At 45.2% G+C, this 19,306-nt stretch overlaps 1 protein-coding gene across 1 annotated transcript in view; it reads left to right on the top strand.

Moving 5' to 3' along the window:
- The first annotated feature begins 206 nt into the window (after nucleotides 1–206).
- SNX30 (sorting nexin family member 30) overlaps nucleotides 207–19,306 on the top strand; it is an 88,135-nt gene continuing 69,035 nt past the window's right edge. The window contains exon 1 of the mRNA XM_075315948.1: nucleotides 207–806. Within this exon, the coding sequence (XP_075172063.1) occupies nucleotides 624–806 (183 nt within the window). The 5' untranslated portion in view covers nucleotides 207–623. The remainder of the gene's footprint in view (nucleotides 807–19,306) is intronic.

The raw sequence follows: 19,306 nt of genomic DNA, 5'->3' as shown, positions 1-19,306 counted from the left end.
TGTATCTGCATGCACAGACCCCAGTATCAGTGTGTACTGCCCCTGTATCTGCATGCACAGATCCCCAGTGTCAGTGTGCACAGCCCCCCGTATCCATGTGTACTGCCCCTGTATCCGCGTGCACAGCCCCCCGTATCCGCGTGTACTGCCCCCTCTCGGGCCGTGCACCGCTGTGGCTCTAGCTTCCTGTAGCAGAGCACTTCCTGAGCCATGGCTGAGGGTTAACTTCCTCTTAGTCACGGAGAGTGGGAGGGTGATAAAACCGGGATGAAAGAAAAAAGAGAGAGAAAGCGAAAAAGGAGGAGTCTGTGAGAAGGTGGAAGTGGCCGAGCAGGGCTCACCCAGGACTCCGTCCATTATTAGGGGCGGCCCACAGCTGGATGCCAGTGTCTTCTCCGTGGCCCCTCAGCTCTCAGGCAGGAGTGGCAATGATGAGGGGGCAGCCTGAGAAGAAGCATTGAGCTGTCCCGTGGGCTGCATGCACGATGTCAGCTCCTCACCTCATTAATATTGTGTAACCTCCGCCGCCCGCCCCGTTTTCCACCTTTGTGGTGAACACCCTGTTATTAGCTTCGGGCTCGGTGGCAATGGCTCCCTGGTGCTGAGGGCAGGCTGCAGTCATCATGTCAGGCTCGAGTACTCCCAAGTCTTTGCCTTCGTCTGGACAGAAGTCCCTACATGATATCAAGCACCCTCTGAGCTGCTCTCCTGGGGCTGAAGACGATGCAGCAGGCTGTGGGCTAGAGGTCAGTGACACCCCTAGCCCGGAACTCGTCCACACCGAGCCCAGCAGTATAGGTGACAAGGTAAGAGGGCACTGCATGGATCATGTGGGGATGGGGGCAGTTGTCAGGGTCCTTGCTTTCTAAATGAGAGTTAAAGGGGGCCTCTTCCTTTAGAGTCTCCTTATTATGACTGACCTAGAGTACCCCACTCATGCGAAATCGGGTGACCCCAAAATATCTAGGTATCATACATAAAGGGGTGGTCTGAGGCTTACTGCAAAAGGAATGAACTGAGCCTAAGGGGCTGAGGAATGCTTATTAGAATAGGTGTGAACTGAGCCTAAAGGGATGGACTAGGGCTTATTGCAAAAGGTGTGAACTGAGCCTAAAGGGCTGGACTAGGGCTTATTGCAAAAGGTGTGAACTGAGCCTAAAGGGCTGGACTAGGGCTTACTGCAAAAGGTGTGAACTGAGCCTAAAGGGCTGGACTAGGGCTTACTGCAAAAGGTGTAAACTGAGCCTAAAGGGCTGGACTAGGGCTTACTGCAAAAGGTGTGAACTGAGCCTAAAGGGCTGGACTAGGGCTTACTGGAAAAGGCGTGAACTGAGCCTAAAGGGCTGGACTAGGGCTTATTGGAATAGGTGTGAACTGAGCCTAAAGGGCTGGACTAGGGCTTACTGCAAAAGGTGTGAACTGAGCCTAAAGGGCTGGACTAGGGCTTACTGCAAAAGGTGTGAACTGAGCCTAAAGGGCTGGACTAGGGCTTACTGCAAAAGGTGTGAACTGAGCCTAAAGGGCTGGACTAGGGCTTATTGGAATAGGTGTGAACTGAGCCTAAAGGGCTGGACTAGGGCTTACTGCAAAAGGTGTGAACGGAGCCTAAAGGGCTGGACTAGGGCTTACTGCAAAAGATGTGAACTGAGCCTAAAGGGCTGGACTAGGGCTTACTGCAAAAGGTGTGAACTGAGCCTAAAAGGGCTGGACTAGGGCTTACTGCAAAAGGTGTGAACTGAGCCTAAAAGGGCTGGACTAGGGCTTACTGCAAAAGGTGTGAACTGAGCCTAAAAGGGCTGGACTAGGGCTTACTGCAAAAGGTGTGAACTGAGCCTAAAGGGCTGGACTAGGGCTTACTGGAAAAGGTGTGAACTGAGCCTAAAGGGCTGGACTAGGGCTTACTGCAAAAGGTGTGAACTGAGCCTAAAGGGCTGGACTAGGGCTTACTGCAAAAGGTGTGAACTGAGCCTAAAGGGCTGGACTAGGGCTTACTGCAAAAGGCGTGAACCGAGCCTAAACTTCTCCTTTATGTGATTGGACGGCTCTCTTCTCATGGGTGATAAGATGGATGATCCATTGGAGGTAAATGGGCTGATCATTGAATAGACAAGGAAAGGTGCAGCTCCAGAGTGTATTGTCAGCGAGTTTTGTTTTGATGAGAAACTCTCTTCTTTGGTCACATGATGTGATTCTTCCTGAATGAGAGGGGTTTCTCTCCGAAACACGTTGACATAAAAATCGCTGCCAATACACTGTGGGCTTTTTCATCCTCTCGTAAGAGCAGCAGCTTTCCTGGTCCATCCAGTGGTCATCCTCTTCTCCCCGTGGTGCCTCAGCATCCGTGGCGTTCAGGTTCCTGCAGTCAGTTGTGAGTTATACAGCTGCTGAAGGTGAGCTCCTTTTTACAGTTTTTTCACACTGGAATCATCTTATAAGACACTATATTTTTGCGCTTTTTTACTGCTGCTGGCAATCACTGCCTATCTTTAGTGGTATATGACACAAATTTTGGCCTACTGACTTTTTTTGGCCACAATGCTTCTTTTGGTGCGGACAAGGTCACTAAAGCACATGGATATTTTGAAATCAAGCTTATTATTTAACTCCATGGATGTAAAACGGATCGTCTTAGGCTGCTTTCACACTACGTTTATTTAACATCCGTCCTGAACGTTTTTTTAACGCAGAAACGGATCCAGTGCAAATGCGTTTTCATTTCAATGCATTTGCAATGGACTCGCGTTAACATGCGTTCACCTGCGTTTGCGTGCGTTATAGTGAGGATCCAGCGACTTGCAGTTTTTTAACATCTTTCAAAAATATTACTTGTAGCGTTTTTGAGCTGCGTCCAACTTCTGCAAATTGCTGGATCCTGACTAAACAGCAAACGCATGTGAACGCTGGCATGCTGATAGACAGGATCCTGCTTGCTCTACTGAGCATGCCCAGAAGCCAGCCTCCGTGATCAGTCTGTCTCTCTCCTCCCTCTCTCTCTGTCTCTCCCCCTCCCTCTCCCCCACCTGAGAGCTGCGGACACTCGTAACCAAGGTAAACATCGGGTAACCACTTCTCTTAGTTACCCGATGTTTACGTTGGTAACGTGTGCAGGCAGCCGGCTCCTAGCAGCTGCAGACGCTTGTAACCAAAGTAAATACCCGATGTTTACCTTGGTTACGAGCCTCGCAGCTGTCAGATGCCGGCTCCCAGTCTGGCACGTTTAGTTCCCCTCACTCCCGATCACATGACTCCAATGCCTGCCCCTAAACATCCAGTGACCGGATCCTGCAAAATAAGACATGCGTTTGCATGCGTTTTTTGCTGTAAAAGCAGGATCCGCTTTTGCAGCAAAAAAACGTTATGGACGGATGTTAAATAAACGTAGTGTGAAACCAGCCTTATCGGCAAGTAAGAGGTTTTGGATGCTCTGAAACTCCCACAGGTAACAAAACCTTTTGCTCGTCTCCTGATTAACTATATTTAGGTCACCAAACCAGAATGATTGGTGATTAAACTGAAACCTGTTGTTTGGGCAGCAGAATTGGGCGTTTGTTTTTCTTTTCTCTAACCCCCCCCCCCTCACTGGAGTGGTGCTTTTAAGGGGAACCTGTCAGGTCCCCTATGCCCTCCAACCCAGCAGCATTCACGTGTGTATGCCAAAATTCCCTCCCTAGCCAGCCCTGTATAATGCTATTGACTTAAATCAATGCTTAAAAAAAACTGTATAAGGCCCTGTGCGCGCTAGGCGTTTTTACCCGCGGTTTTGCTGCGGAAATTTCTTGAGAAATGCTTGTGATCTTTCTGCAGACATTTCCCAGCAAAACCTATGGGGAAAAAAAAATAGCTGTGCGCACACTGCGTTTTTTTTTCTCAAGAAAATTCTTTGTGACAATTTTTTCTTGAGAAAATTTCTTGAGAAAATGTGCATGTTGCTGCTTTTCCGCAGGTACCTGCGTTATACCCCCGGTATTTCACTCCATTCACTGTAATGTAATCGCGAAATTCCGGGGGTATACGGCATGTAGCAAATGATGTGAGGTATACCCCCGGTATAGTCGCGATTTACCTGCGGTAATGCTCATCGCTGCCTGCGGTTTTGCAGGAAGTGATGTCATTATGATAGAAGAGGAAGCGGAGCAGAGTAAACACACACGTCACACTCCCTGGACACCGCACAGAAGCACTTCCGTGTGACCTCCAGGTGCCCGTGCAGTCTGTGTCCTGCTCCCTGCCAGCCCCGCGGCTGCCCGCCCTGCAGTGTCAGTCCGCAGTGCGTGCAGCCGCGGGGATGCCGAGCGCTGCTGTCAGGAGGTGACATGAGATCATTACCTGCTGTGACGATCTCCTGCCTCCTGACGTCACCGCCGTCTATGCCCGAGACACTGGCGGTGACGTCACGGGCTCTCGCGATACTGCTGAGAACGCGGCGGGCATAGAAGGCAGTGACAGCGCTGATGGCAGGACTGCAGGAGATCATCACAGCAGGTAATGATCTCATCTAACCTCCTGATTGCAGCGCTCGGCATTCCCTGCAGTGACCTGGACTGACCTATTGATGTTTAGCTCAGGTCACCGCATTACTCTCCCAGCCAATGGGGAACATTCTGTTCTTCATTGACTGGGACAATGACTATGGTATGGATCGTCGTGGCACCCCCTCCCCCCCCTTTATTGGATTACGCCGGACCCGGATTTGATTGTTCTTGCCAATAAATTGGTGAAAGCGGGAATGTGGGGAGTGTTTTTTCAAATAAAACTTTTTTTGTTCTCTATTTTTTATTTCTTACTGACTGGGTTGGTGATGTTGGGTATCTGATAGACGCGTGAGATCACTAACTCCAGGGCTTGATGCCAGGTGACATTACACATCTGGCATCAACCCCATATATTCTCTGATATATAGTCTGAGAATACCAGACCACAGCTGTCCGCTTTACCTTGGCTGGTGATGCAATTTGGGGGGGACCCCACGTTTTTGTTTTAAATTATTTATTTAATGTAAAATAACAGCGTGGGGTGCCCTCTGTTTTGGATTACCAGCCAAGGTGAAGCTGCCAGCTGTGGTCTACAGGCTGCAGCCGTCTGCTTTACCCTAGCTGGCTACAAAAGATGGGGGGGACCTCACGTCCTTTTTTTTTTTTGGCTAAATACAAGGCTAGGCACCCTTTAGTGCCACATGAAAGTCACTAAAGTGTGCCATATTAGAATATGCAGGGGGGTGGGACATTATATACGGTAGGTCTTTCTCATCTATCTATCTATTCATCTTTCCCTCTATCCATTATCTGTCTATCTCTCTCTCTATTCTTTATTGCAGTTCAGCACAAAAAACCGCAGGGACCAACCTGCGGAAAATTCGCGGCAAAAACGCATGCGTTTTCCCGCGGTTTTGGTGCGTTTTTCTTTTTACCGCAGGTGCGGTAATCTTCAACTCCCAGAAGTGTCTCAAGAAATTTTCTTGAGAAAAATCACTTTTCTAGTGCGCACATAGCCATAATCTCGCTTTCCCTAGACTAATTAGGCCTGTGACTAGTTGAAGGGGTGTTGCTTCCCCAGACTAGTCGGCACTCTCTCTGTTATCACGCCCCTGTGGGCATGATATGATTTCCATGAGCTGACATTACCACCGGCTCCTCGAAATCTTGGCCATACGTGCGGCTTATTTAGGCAATGTTGGTGTGCTACAGAAGACGGGTGTGTGCTTCCCAGAGAGGCGCACTGCGCATAATCAGAAGAACAGCTTCTGCATGAATGATCATGCACAGTGCGCCTCTCTGAAGCTTGGACGCATGCACCCGGCTCTTGAGACACAATGTCGTTGCTGAAATGAGCCACACACATGCACAAGATTTTCATTAGCTGACGGTGATGCTGGCTCGTGAAAATCATGTTTAGGCTGCTTTCACACTACGTTTTTTTTTTTTTTTTTTTTTTTTTTTTTTTTTTTTTTTTTTTTAACATGCGTCACGAACATTTTTTTTTTTTTAATGCAAAAACTGATCCAGTGCAAATGCGTTTTCATTTCAATGCATTTGCAATGGACTCGCGTCAACATGCGTTTGCGTGCATTAAGGCCTGTTTCACACGTCAGTGATTCTGATACGTTTGTGCTTTTTTTTTTTTTTTTTTTTTTTTTTTTTCTACGTACCAGAATCACTGACATACGCAGACACATTATAATGAATGGGTCTGCTCACACATCAGATTTTTTTTTTTTTTTTTCACTGCACGTGTCTCCGTGCGGCGTACCCGCGTGTTCGTAATTGCCGCACGGAGACATGTCCATTTTTTTCTGGCATCACTGATGTCCCACGGACCACGCAGTGGTGTGATCCGTGAAACACGTGCCAGAAAAAAAACGTGCTTATAAAATAAAAATCATTTTTACTCACCCGGCTCCAGCGATGTCCTCTGCAGCCCGTGCAGCCTGCTGCTTCTGAGCCGGCTCATTACTGTCGCGCATATTCATGATGCACGACACAGCCGACCCGGAAGCAGCTGCTGCGGGGGTCAGCGCCGGCCGGATGCTGCACCGCGGGAGCGTTCAGCACCATGGAGAGCGGGAGCGCGCACAGGTGAGTTAATCTCTAAGTGCAATCACGGGCCACGGAGAACGGAGCCCGGATTGCACTTGGACAACCCACGTGTGCCGTGATTCACGCCACACGGAGGGACATGTGCGTGTTTTACACGCCAGTGAAAAACGTCAGTTTTTTCACTGACGTGTGAAACGGGCCTTATAGTAAGGATCCAGCGAGTTGCAGTTTTTTTAACTTTTTTCAAAACCGCTACTTGTAGCGTTTTTGAGCTGCGTCCAAATACTGCAAGTCGCTGGATCCTGACTAAACAGCACACAAACGCATGTGAACGCTTGCATGCTGATAGACAGGATCCTGCTTGCTCTACTGAGCATGCCCAGAAACCAGCCTGGCGTAATCTCTCGCTCTCGCTCGCTGCTATTAATAATTTTTAGCTCGCAGCTCCATTAATTTTAATGGAGGCAGGATTTTGGAGAGTAACTGTAAAGCGCGGGGTTAAATTTTCCTCTCAAAACATAGTCTATGACGTTCCCTGAGCCACATAGGGTGTCTGTGCAAGGTTTCGTGATTATAAATGCAACGGTGGAAATTCCTTTAGCGGACATACATACATACAGTCAGCTTTATATTTTATATTTGCCAAATGCCAGAATGAGAGAGAGAATGTTTTCAGACATTTTTATTACTTTCTGCAAAGTCAAAAGTTTACATACATTACATTAGTATTTGGCACCACTGCCCTTAAACTGTATGACTTGGGTCATATGTTTTGGATCTCCTTCCATAAGCGTCTCACAATAGTTGGTAGGAATTTGGGCCCATTCCCCCTCACAGAACTGGTGTAAGTGAGCCATGTGTAGGTTGCCTTGCTTGCATCTGCCTTTTCAGCTTTGCCCATAAATTTAATTGGATTGAGATAATATATCATATTTATTCACTTAAAGGGAACCTGTCATCAGAAATTTCGCCCAAAAGCTAAAAGATTCCCCCTCTGCAGCTCCTGGGCTGCATTCTAGAAAGGTCCCTGTTATTATTGTGCCCCATGTGAGACCAAAATAAAGCCTTTATAAAGTTCTACCTTTTTGTATGCAGCTTCTGTAAATCCGACACGGGGGCGGGCTCTCTGCCGTCCGTTATTCTGCCTCCTGGTCCTGTATGCCGCCCCCATCGCTCCTTTCCATATCTGATGCACCGCCCACTGCTCCAGCCATCCCCGCGCATGCCCAGTGCCAGTCTCACAGGACTGAGCACTGTGACTGCTGGTGACGTGTGCGCAGGCAAGTGATTATGGACGGGGCTGTGACTGTTATCAGCAAGTACCCGGCCATAATCTCTTGAGCGCGCAAACCTCTCCAGCGTCACACTGAGCTCAGTGTAGATGCTAGACTGTATGGGCTGCTTCCAGGGATGACATCCCTTTGTCATGTGATAGGGGCGTGTTCGAAATACTATCACATGACAAAGGGACGTCATCCCTGGAAGCAGCCCATACAGTCTAGCATCTACACTGAGCTCAGTGTGACGCTGGAGAGGTTTGCGCGCTCACGAGATTATGGCCGGGTACTTGCTGATAACAGTCACAGCCCCGTCCATAATCACTTGCCTGCGCACACATCACCAGCAGTCACAGTGCTCAGTCCTGTGAGACTGGCACTGGGCATGCACGGGGATGGCTGGAGCAGTGGGCGGTGCATCAGATATGGAAAGGAGCGATGGGGGCGGCATACAGGACCAGGAGGCAGAATAACGGACGGCAGAGAGCCCGCCCCCGTGTCGGATTTACAGAAGCTGCATACAAAAAGGTAGAACTTTATAAAGGCTTTATTTTGGTCTCACATGGGGCACAATAATAACAGGGACCTTCCTAGAATGCAGCCCAGGAGCTGCAGAGGGGGAATCTTTTAGCTTTTGGGCGAAATTTCTGATGACAGGTTCCCTTTAAATAGCACGATTAATTCCATAGCGCTTTACATACATTAGCAATCAGGGCTTTGTGATGGCCACTCCAAAACATTGACTTTGTTATCCTTAAGTCACTTCAGTTTGGCAGTATGCTTCATGTCATTGTCCATTTGGAAGACCCATTTCCACTCAAGCTTTAAGTTCCCGGCTGATGTCTTGAGATGTTGCTTCAGTATTGCCACATAATCTTCTTTCCTCCTGATGCCATTTATTTTGTGAAGTGTACCAGTCCCTCCTGCAGCAAAACAAACCCCATAACATGATGCTGCCACCCGCATGTTTCACAGTTAGGATGGTGTTCTTAGGCTTCAAAGCGTCTCCATTTTTACTCCAAATGGAACATTAGTCATCATGGCCAAAGGTTAAGTTCACACAGGGCATCGTTTGATGTATCTTTGGTGCGTTTTTTGACATCACAAAGATGAACCAAAATACATGCATTTCCTTCTTTCTGAAAAGTCTGAGATTTCTATTTTGCTGTCCACACTGGGCATCTATTGATGGCTGCATCTTGGCAGCGTTTTTGAAGATGTACCCAAGATTTACCCAAGATGCAACATGTCAATTATTTTTGCAGCGTTTTGGAGTCCTTCCAGTCAATAGATTTGACTTAAAAACGCATTGGGAAAAACATGTTAAAAACAGTGCGTTTTTGATGCACTGGCAAAAAGATACCACATGTGAACATAGCCAAACAATTGAATTTTAATTTTGTCAGACCACCGGACATGTCTCCAAAAATAAAGGTCTTTGTGTGCATTTGCAAACATTAATCTGGCTTTTTATGTTTCTTTTGGAGTAATGGCTTCCTCCTGGCAGAGGGCCCTTTCAGCCCATGTTGATACAGTACTCGTTTCACTGTGGATAACGACACAATCTTACTAGCTTCCACCAGCATCTTCACAAGGTCTTTTGCTTTTATTCTTGAGTTGATATGCACATGTCTGATCAAAGCATGTTAATCTCAGGTACACAGAACCCCTCTCCTTCCTGAGCGGTATGATGGCTGGACATTCCCATCTTGTTTGTACTTGCGTATAATTGTACAGATGAGTGAGGCACCTTCAGGCATCTGGAAATTGCACCCAAGGATGAACCAGATTTGTGCAAGTCCACAATTCTCTTCTTGAGATGTTGGCTGATTTCTCATGACTTTCTCATTATGCTACACAAAGAAGCAGTGTGTTTCAGGTGTGCATTAAAGTACATCCACAGGTGTGTCTGTAACTCACATGTTGCCAATAAACCCATGTTTAAAAGACAGTACTCTTAATGTATGAAAACTTAAATGCCTTAAAACATATTCTCTTTCTCTTGGCTTTCTCTCGCTTTCTCTCATTATTCTGGCATTTGGCAAATATAAATAATTTTGGTTCCTAAGTGACCTAAAACGGGAGAGGTTTATTCTGATTTCATGTTAGATAGTGAGAAAAGCATGCAGATGTGTCTTTTTAGATAGTGTATGTAAACTTCTGGTTTCAACTGTACATAACTCATGTTTGTGATACGTTTACTGTAGTAAAATGGTAACATCTCTACTTATATCATGGAGCTGAAGTGCAGCACAGATTCATGTCATCTAAAAGCCTAGATTCTGTCATCAGGAATATAAATGTCTGTTCTGGGACATTTCATAACTTTCCCAAATTCTCATGAAAAAATATTCATCACATACTGACATGAACCGCTGTACCCAATTTATTATATATTTCAGGAGTCTGAGTTGGTCCATTTTATACCAACTATGACTCCACCAAAGTGGACTCAGACTCCAACTCTTCAGCCCTGGTGACAAGCCCCTACTACTTGAATAACATCATTAATCCAGTCATTGTGCCTCTGCAGCACATGTTTTCACTGCTCGAGGAACCAATTCTGGAGGTTTCTACACCACCCTAAACGCTTGGACACATTTGTCATTGAGAGCAGCGGTTTTCTAATTGCAGCTCTTCCCTGGAATCCAGATTTGTGCAGCTCCCAACAAACAGTTTTCGTGGAAACTGGGTTCTGTAGGTGTTAATTGAGCTCAGCAGTGATTTTGGGAGCCGTGGTCTTGGGATGCTCTCTCACAATTCGCTTTAGAGTTGGACGGTCTCTCTCAGTCAACTTAGACTTTCGGCTGGACCTGTGCTTTGCGGCGGACATTTTCTTCTCTTTCAAACGCAGTCATTACTTTGGAGACAGTACCTCTTGACACGCTAAGCATTCGGGCACTTTCTGTTACACTAGCGCCTGCCATACGAGCACCAACAATTTGACCTCTTTGAAAATCCGAGCGGTCTTTCATTGGTATCAAATAAGAAATAACGTTTGGAACACCATTCTATGTCTGAACTGGGTGCAAAAACCTAAAAAAACATCACTATGGGGAGATAAGGTATGCACACCAGTGACTATGGAAGGGGAATACATGGAATAGCAGAAACTGCTGTGTGAATACTGACATGAAAAATTCAATAGCTATATGTAAGAATGAAATGTGAAAAATGGAACCTGCATTACTGCCATGAACATATGAATCAAGAGAAATTTAGCTACTGAATTGATCAATGCAATAGAGCCCCAACACTACGCCAAAGTATTTCTCTACGTTGGGGTCCCTAGCTTGTGTGTGTCCTCTCATGCAGTTAAAAAACCTACCGTGTATGGGAAGCTGAGACCCAGGCTATATATACGATGTGGATTGGCAATAGGTGTGTATGGGGAGGGTTCCATTTTTCACATTTCATTCTTACATATAGCTATTGAATTGTTCATGTCAGTATTCACACAGCAGTTTCTGCTATTCCATGTATTCCCCTTACATAGTCATTTCATTGGTATCAGGTTCTCATCAATATTGTTACAATTCCACAAAACAAACAGTTAATTTACATACACATATCACATAACACACATAATCAACTACAAAACATTAACAAATGTCACGGTTTGCATGTTTATAACATGTTCGAAGCTTATGATGCTAAAACGTTAGGTGTTTCCATTATTTTGTCCAACCCCTGTAATTTCATCTTCATGGATGACAATGCTCCAGCTCATTGAGGTCTCATCATTAGGGAATGGCTGCTCCAGACTGGTGCTTCCAATGGAGTGTCCTGCACTTTCTCCAGACCTGAATCCTATAGAAAACCAATGGGATCATCTTAGTCGCTGTATAGAGGCTCATAACTCTGAATCCCAGAATCTCAATGACCTAAGGGCCGCCCTTCAAGAGTGGGATGCCATGCCTCAGCAGACAACAACTCATCTTGTGAACAACATGAGAAGTCGTTAAGTTGTAATTGATACTGAAAGCCACATGACAAGTTATTGACATGTTTTGAGGGATGGAATCCACTATTGTTGGCTTTTGTTTCAATAAATAGTTTGTGATGAGGAAATCACCATTGCATGCTTCTACTTAAATGCTCTACTCTCACGATAAAATAGCACTAAAGCGTGAACTTTATACGTTTTTGTTTTTTTGGTTTTTTTTTTTTTTTCCCCTTAAGTTTTAATCTTTAAGCCCAGGTATCCCTAACTTTTTTGTGAGTAGTGTATAATGGATAGTTATGCATGCATGTTTCTGACTTTGGAGCAGACTTAAGGGGGCTTTACACGCTACGACCTCGCTAATGCGAATTCATTGGGGTCACGGAATTTGTGACGCACATCCGGTCGCTTTAGCGATGCCATTGCGTGTGACACCTATGAGCGATTTTTGCATCGTTGCAAAAACGTGCAAAATTGCTCATCGGTGACATGGGGGTCCATTCTTAAAAATCGTTACTGCCGCAGTAACGAGGTTGTTCCTCGTTCCTGCGGCAGCACACATCGCTCCGTGTGACACCGCAGGAACGAGGAACCTCACCTTACCTGCCTCCCGGCCGCTATGCGGAGGGAAGGAGGTGGGCAGGATGTTCGTCCCGCTCATCTCCGCCCCTCCGCTTCTATTGGGTGGCGGTTCAGTGACTTAACTGTGACGTCGCTGTGACGCTGAACGAACCGTCCCCTTCGAAAGGAGGAGGTTCGCCGGTCACAGAAACGTCGCCGGGCAGGTAAGTAGTGTGACTGGTCTGGGCAATGTTGTGCGGCACGGGCAGCGATTTGCCCGTGTCGCACAACAGATGGGGGCGGGTACCCACGCTAGCGATATCGAGACCGATATCGCAGCGTGTAAAGTAGCCTTAAGTGAATTTGCAGCGCATTTCTTTCTTTTCAGCACAACTACCAAAAGTAGTTTTTCTGAGCCCTTAGTGACTTGTAAATTATGATTAACTTGATAGGTAATGAGTTCCAATTTTGGCTTTTCATATTAAGAGAAAGTGTTAGAGAGTAGTCCAAAGACCGGCCCCCATTTCCATAGAATGTCCAGTCTGTCCTTATACACACCCCAGGAGAAGACCTGTCCGTACAGGGGAGTGTGGCCGGCAGATTCTGCTGGTGACCTGCCGCATACTAGTCTTCTGAGACGCCTCATTCCCTACCAGCTTACCCTTCAGAGTAAGGCTATGTGCACACGTTGCTTTTTTCATGCTTTTTTTTTCTTTGCAGATTTTAATCAATAAAAGATCAATTCTGCAAGGAAAACACGCATCCCAGCAAAGTGTATGAGAATCCTGACTTGCTGTGTACATGTTGCTGCTTTTTTTTTTTTTTTTCTTTTCTCCCCTTTGACGATTTTGTTGCAAAAAAAAAAAGTAGCAGCATGTTGATTCTTTTTTTTTTTTTTTTTTCTTTTTTTACTCCTGTCCTATAATCCTCCGCAATGCTTTATCACTACAGTGGATTATATCGCCGCACTTCGCCTCACACACCATGTATCTGGCATGGTCCACTTTCCGTAGCTCAGTAACCCAGGGTCGTCATGTTGATGACCCAGAGTTCCCATGGCAGCGACCGGGTCCCTGTGATTGCATTACAGGGACCCGATTGCCAGGGAGGGGTAAGTGATTCCTCGCCCTGCCTCCTGAATATAATTTGAGGGGGTGTGGGCACTGCTCCAGACAGTGAGTGTCGGGACAGGGACAAGCAAGTGGGATTTTTTTTTTTTTTTTTTGTGCAGAAAATCTGCACACAAAAAAAGTGCACATAGCTGTACACATACCTAGCTATAATGTCTAATTCATGCTGAATCCTGCAACCGCTGCTTTCCTTGTGTAATTTTTAATAAAAGAAATAAAGCAGACATTTTTCATGGCTGGTAAGTGCCACTTTGTGATTTCTTCCTAAACTCTTTACGGTAATAAGCGCCCAGTATATAGAGAGATGCACACGTCGGGATTCCACAGCTATAGTCCGGTTGTTGTTGTTTTTCACACCGCTTTGCTAAGTGTAGTAAATGCTTATTTTCACAGTCTTGTATAGATGTGAGTGATTTGTATTCAGTGGGTTTCTATGTGGTATAGAACAGACTGAATTTCTCCTTTACAAACTGCTGTTGAATTTCTCATCTACTTAATAGTAACTGTCCTAACAAATACAAATCCTCTCTGAAAGTTGTACCTTTTTTGTAGTGGGGTGTGAGTGTCCGAAGGAACACATTGTAGAGGCAATTGTCACATGAGAAAAGCCACACAGTTTCCTGAGTGTGGTTTTTTTTTTTTTTTTTTTTTTTTAATTTTATTTTACTACCGTAGATTAGAGCACGTCTACTTCTAGTACTTTGTTTTGGGGGGGAACTTGAGTGACATTTCGGGCATGAAAAATGTTTGCATTCGTGTTTTTTTTTTTTTTTTTTTTTTTTCCCTCTCCCCCCCCCGTTGTGCCTTGTTCTTCTTCCATTGCACCTGTTTTTGAAGTCTATCCTGTGTGTTTGCCTGGAGTAATCTATTTCATATTTATGTATACCGGATATTTTTATGCTATTTGTGACGTTCCACCCTACAAGGTCACAAAAAAATGGTAAAAACCGATTTTAAAAGCCATTTTTGGCTTTGCCCAAAATTCTCGAATGTCTTGAACATTTGGCACAAATACAGCAAATGCCACAAGACAGACAGGTGACCTAAAAAACGCAAATGATGAAAGCAAGCCTTTTCCTTGGGGGTTTGAAAGCCCCTCTTGATTATGAGCATTGTTTGGTATATGCTCTGTTTTTAGATTGGGGGGTTTAATAGTCTGACTATAGCCCTTGCTTGATGTATAGAGATACAGCTTAGTTTGTATGTGAAATCTGTTCTCCAGAAGCCCAGAGAATATCTATCATATGTCTAGAGCAGGGGTGGGGAATTAATTTTCCCATGGGGCCGCATGAGAAATTGGGATTGGTTTAGAGGGCCGGACTAATATAATTAACTCAGTTCTACCCAATATACTACATTACTACACCCCCTCCATATACTACACCTGTAATAAACTACACCCCCATATACACCTGTAATATACTACACCACTATATACTACACCTGTAATATACTACATCACTACACCCCTATATACTACACCTGTAATATACATCACTATCTCCTATATACTACACCTGTAATATACTACACCCCTCATGTACTACACCTGTAATATACTACACCCCCATATAATACACCTGTAATATACTACACCCCCATATAGTACACCTGTAATATACTACACCTCCATATAGTACACCTGTAATATACTACATCACTATACCCCCATATACTACACCACTATATACAGATCACCATATACTACACCTGTAAAACTACACCCCCAGTATTAGTCACCAGTCCCCCCTCCCCCATTGCCCCTCCTCAGCTTATTAGTCACTACTTACCTCTCCCTTCTTATCGTCCCCATCCTCGGGCAGCTCCGTACAGGCCTCCCGCTGAGCTGCTCCTTCTCTTCTACGGGCCCTGGCTGTGCCGATGCTGATCTGCGAGGGGCCCCCGCTGTGCTGCTCCTCCTGTACGGCGCCGCTGCTGTTCTTGTGCGGGTCCCCGCCGCTGCTTCTCTTCAGGCCCCCGCTGTGCTGCTCCTTCTCCTGCCGGGCGGGAACTTTTGAAATGACACACGCAGCGCAGTACTGACAACGTCAGAGCGCGCGCGTCAAAGATAGTGCCGACAGGGAACAGAGGAGAGATTCCGGAGTTCCGCTGCCTGCACTGACTGTGCGGAGCTGCAGGATCTCTCCCTGCTCGGCACGCTGCAGCCCGGCTCCACTGCACCGGCTGAAGATGGGCGGGCCAGTCACAGAGAGTAGGCGGGCCGGATGTGGCCCGCGGGCTGCCCCTTGCCCAGGTCTGGTCTGGAGCATCTGTATGCTGTATTTATTTTAGAATGATATAAGAATTACTATCTGCACTGTGAGGATTATTTAAAGGGGTTGACCAATATTAGGACAACCCCTTCTCATTCCCCTCCCCCAACCCCCCCCCCCCCCATTAAAATATAAGAGCTCATACTTTTCCTCCAGTGCCGATGCGGTTTCGGCTCACCTGAGCCCCGCGTACAAACATCTGCCGGCTTCTCTGTCCCCACCTTTTGGATGCAGGAGTAATCAACAGGAAGTGAGTGGCAACTGTAATGCTCACTTCCTGCTCATTAACTCATGTATCTGAAGGTGGGGAGAAGCCAGCTGTGATTGGGCACGAGGCTTACGTGAGCCAAAAAAGCGCCTGCAACGGGAGGGGGTGGGGAGTATGAGCTATATTATTTTAATTTGGAGACACTTGTGAAATGAGAAGAGGTTGTCCTAGTAGTGGACAGCCCCTTTAACTTGTATTGCAGATTTGCCTTGTGTGGTCTGAGTGCTTTCCATATTCTAGGCATCTTCTCCCCACTTGGGTGAATGGACAGGTGTTATTAAAGGGGGAACTACCATCAATACAAAGTTTTGTTGTGTGTGTTTTTTTTTTTTTTTTTTTTATTGCCATCAAGATGTTTCTTTAGGGCTAGCACACACGTCAAGAAAAACGGAGCAAGTGGAATGTGATTAAAAATCGTATTCCACCTGGACCCATGTTACTCTGGGGCCGCTCCCATCAGGGGTTTTCTTTTGTTCACTGTCAGCCGTAATCGGACCAAGAAAACAATCGCAGCATGCTGCAGGTGCAATCCGATTCATTTTCACTCACACCCATACAAGTGTATGGGTGCGAGAGAAACATCGCATTGTACTCGCATTACACTGGTGTAATGCAAGTGCAGTGCGAGAATCGCATCAGCTGACAATGGAGGAGATAGGGAGATAAATCCTTCCCTCTCCTCCGCGGCTGTGCTATGATCGCAAGATCACATCACAGTGGTATGACACTCTGCTTACACTCCAGCAGAGCAGGAGCCGAGTGTCATGCAACTGACTCGCACTAATGCCCATGTGGCCTTACCCTTAAGGGCCTTATACACTGGGTGCATTCAGCCAATCATGTGGTCACCGGCTACCTCTCCTGACTCCTTCATACACAGGAGTACTCCCTTGCCAAATGCTTCTATATTAGTTGAAAGACGCTTCTTTGGCAGTAGCTTTTCCTTATCAAGAATAAATGGCTTGGTCCAGATCCTCATCTACCATAACACTATATGTCGCGGAGTGTTGGGAGGTCCACATACACACTAGATTGACAGAGATGGCTGCATTCGGCTGATGTTGGTCTAATTTGCATGTCCATTTGCTGCAAACCCCTCTTTATTAAGACATTTAGAGGGGTTTTTTTTTTCGGATACTGGGGTGAATTTTGTAAAATCACTTTGCTTTAGAAAGCTAAAATGGGTATTCTTAAGATGCTTACAGGTTTACAAAAAACAGTCTTGTCAGCAGCGATGTCACATGATATAGCAGATCCTGTGACCGTACAGGCAAAAATCGCACATGTGGACACTTTGATGTGTATTACATCCTGGACCTCTTCATAGAACACAACTTTGAAAACCCTTTCTTTTCTATTGCTAATTTCACAGAATTGAACTTTGTATCTCTTCATCTAACTGTTTTGTCGCGTGTCATCCTTCCTCCATGATAAAGAATGTTTTGCTTTTCTACTAGAATTATTATTCATTGTGTATCTTTTCAACTTCCTTTGTAACCCCAGAGTGATCCAGCCAGGAAAGATTCAGTCATATGACCAGTCTGCAGGATGCAAGTTCACTTTTTTTAGCTGACCAGAAAATGTGTTGCATCGTCAGCATTGTCTGATTTTTAATTCTATATTTGTAGTCACTTTTCTCCTTCTGCCTAACATATAGTGTCTTGCGAAAGTATTCGTCCCCCTTGAATTTTTCAACCTTTTCCCACATTTCAAGCTTCAAAAATAAAGCTAAAAATGTTAATTTTATGGTGAAGAATCAACAACAAGTGGGACACAATTGTGAAGTTGAACAAAATGTATTGCTTATTTTAAACTTTTATAAAAAATAAATAACTGAAAATTGGGGCGTGCAATATTATTCGTCCCCTTTAAGTTAATACTTTGTAGCGCCACCTTTTGCTGCGATTACAGCTGCAAGTCGCTTGGGGTATGTCCCTATCAGTTTTTCACATCGAGAGACTGAAATTCTTTGCCCATTCTTCCTTTGCAAACAGCTGGAGATGAGTGAGGTTGGATGGAGATGCGTTTGTGAACAGCAGTTTTCAGCTCTATCCACAGATTCTTGATTGGTTTCAGGTCTGGACTTTGACTTGGCCATTCTAACACCTGGATACGTTTATTTGTGAACCTTTCCATTGTAGATTTTGCTTTATGTTTGGGATCATTGTCTTGTTGAAAGACAAATCTCTGTCCCAGTCTCAGGTCTTTTGCAGACTCCAACAGGTTTTCTTCAAGAATGGTCCTGTATTTGGCTCCACCCATCTTCCCATCAATTTTAACCATCTTCCCTTTCCCTGCTGAAGAAAAGCAGGCCCAAACCATGATGCTGCCACCACCATGTTTGACAGTGGGGAAGGTGTGTTCAGGGTGATGAGCTGTGTTGCTTTTACACCAAACGTACTTTAAATGGCACTTTTTTTATGGATATCTTTGAGAAATGGCTTTCTCCTTGACACTCTTCCATAAAGGCCAGATTTGTGCAGTGTACAACTGATTGTTGTCCTATGGACAGACTCTCCCACCTCAGCTGTAGATCTCTGCAGTTCATCCAGAGTGATCATGGGCCTCTTGGCTGCATCTCTGATCAGTCTTCTCCTTGTTTGAGATGAAAGTTTTTATAGACAGCGGGGTCTTGCTAGATTTGCAGTGGTATGATACTCCTTCCATTTCAATATGATCACTTGCGCAGTGGTTCTTGGGATGTTTAAAGTTGTGGAAATCTTTTTGTAACCAAATCCGGCTTTTAACTTCACAACAGTATCACGGACCTGCCTGTTGTGTTCCTTGGTCTTCATGATGCTCTCTGCGCTTTTAACCAGAACACTGAGACTATCACAGAGCAGGTGCATTTATACGGAGACTTCATTACACACAGGTGGCTTATATTTATCATCATCAGTCATTTAGGGCAACATTGGATCATTCAGAGATCCTCAATGAACTTCTGGAGTGAGTTTGCTGCACTGAAAGTAAAGGGGCCGAATAATATTGCTCGCCCCAATTTTCAATTTATTCTTTTTTACAACCGTTTAAAATAAGCAATAAATTTTGTTCAACTTCACCATTGTGTCCCACTTGTTGTTAATTCTTCACCATAAAATTACAATTTTTATATTTTGTTTGAAGCCTGAAATGTGGGAAAAGGTTGAAAAATTCAAGGGGGCCGAATACTTTTGCAAGTCACTGTAAATTGAAGAAAAATGTATAAACAGAACACTTTTTTTTGTTTGTGCTCCCATTTTTCATGAGCTGAACTTTAAGAGCTAAGACTTTTTTTTTTTTTTCTTTCAAATATTATTCATAAATTTGTCTAAATCTGTG

This window comes from Anomaloglossus baeobatrachus, chromosome 1 (genome assembly GCF_048569485.1).
Source record: "Anomaloglossus baeobatrachus isolate aAnoBae1 chromosome 1, aAnoBae1.hap1, whole genome shotgun sequence".
Taxonomy (NCBI): domain Eukaryota; kingdom Metazoa; phylum Chordata; class Amphibia; order Anura; family Aromobatidae; genus Anomaloglossus; species Anomaloglossus baeobatrachus.
Note: the sequence above shows the minus strand (reverse complement) of the source record. Positions and strands in the feature narration are given on the sequence as shown.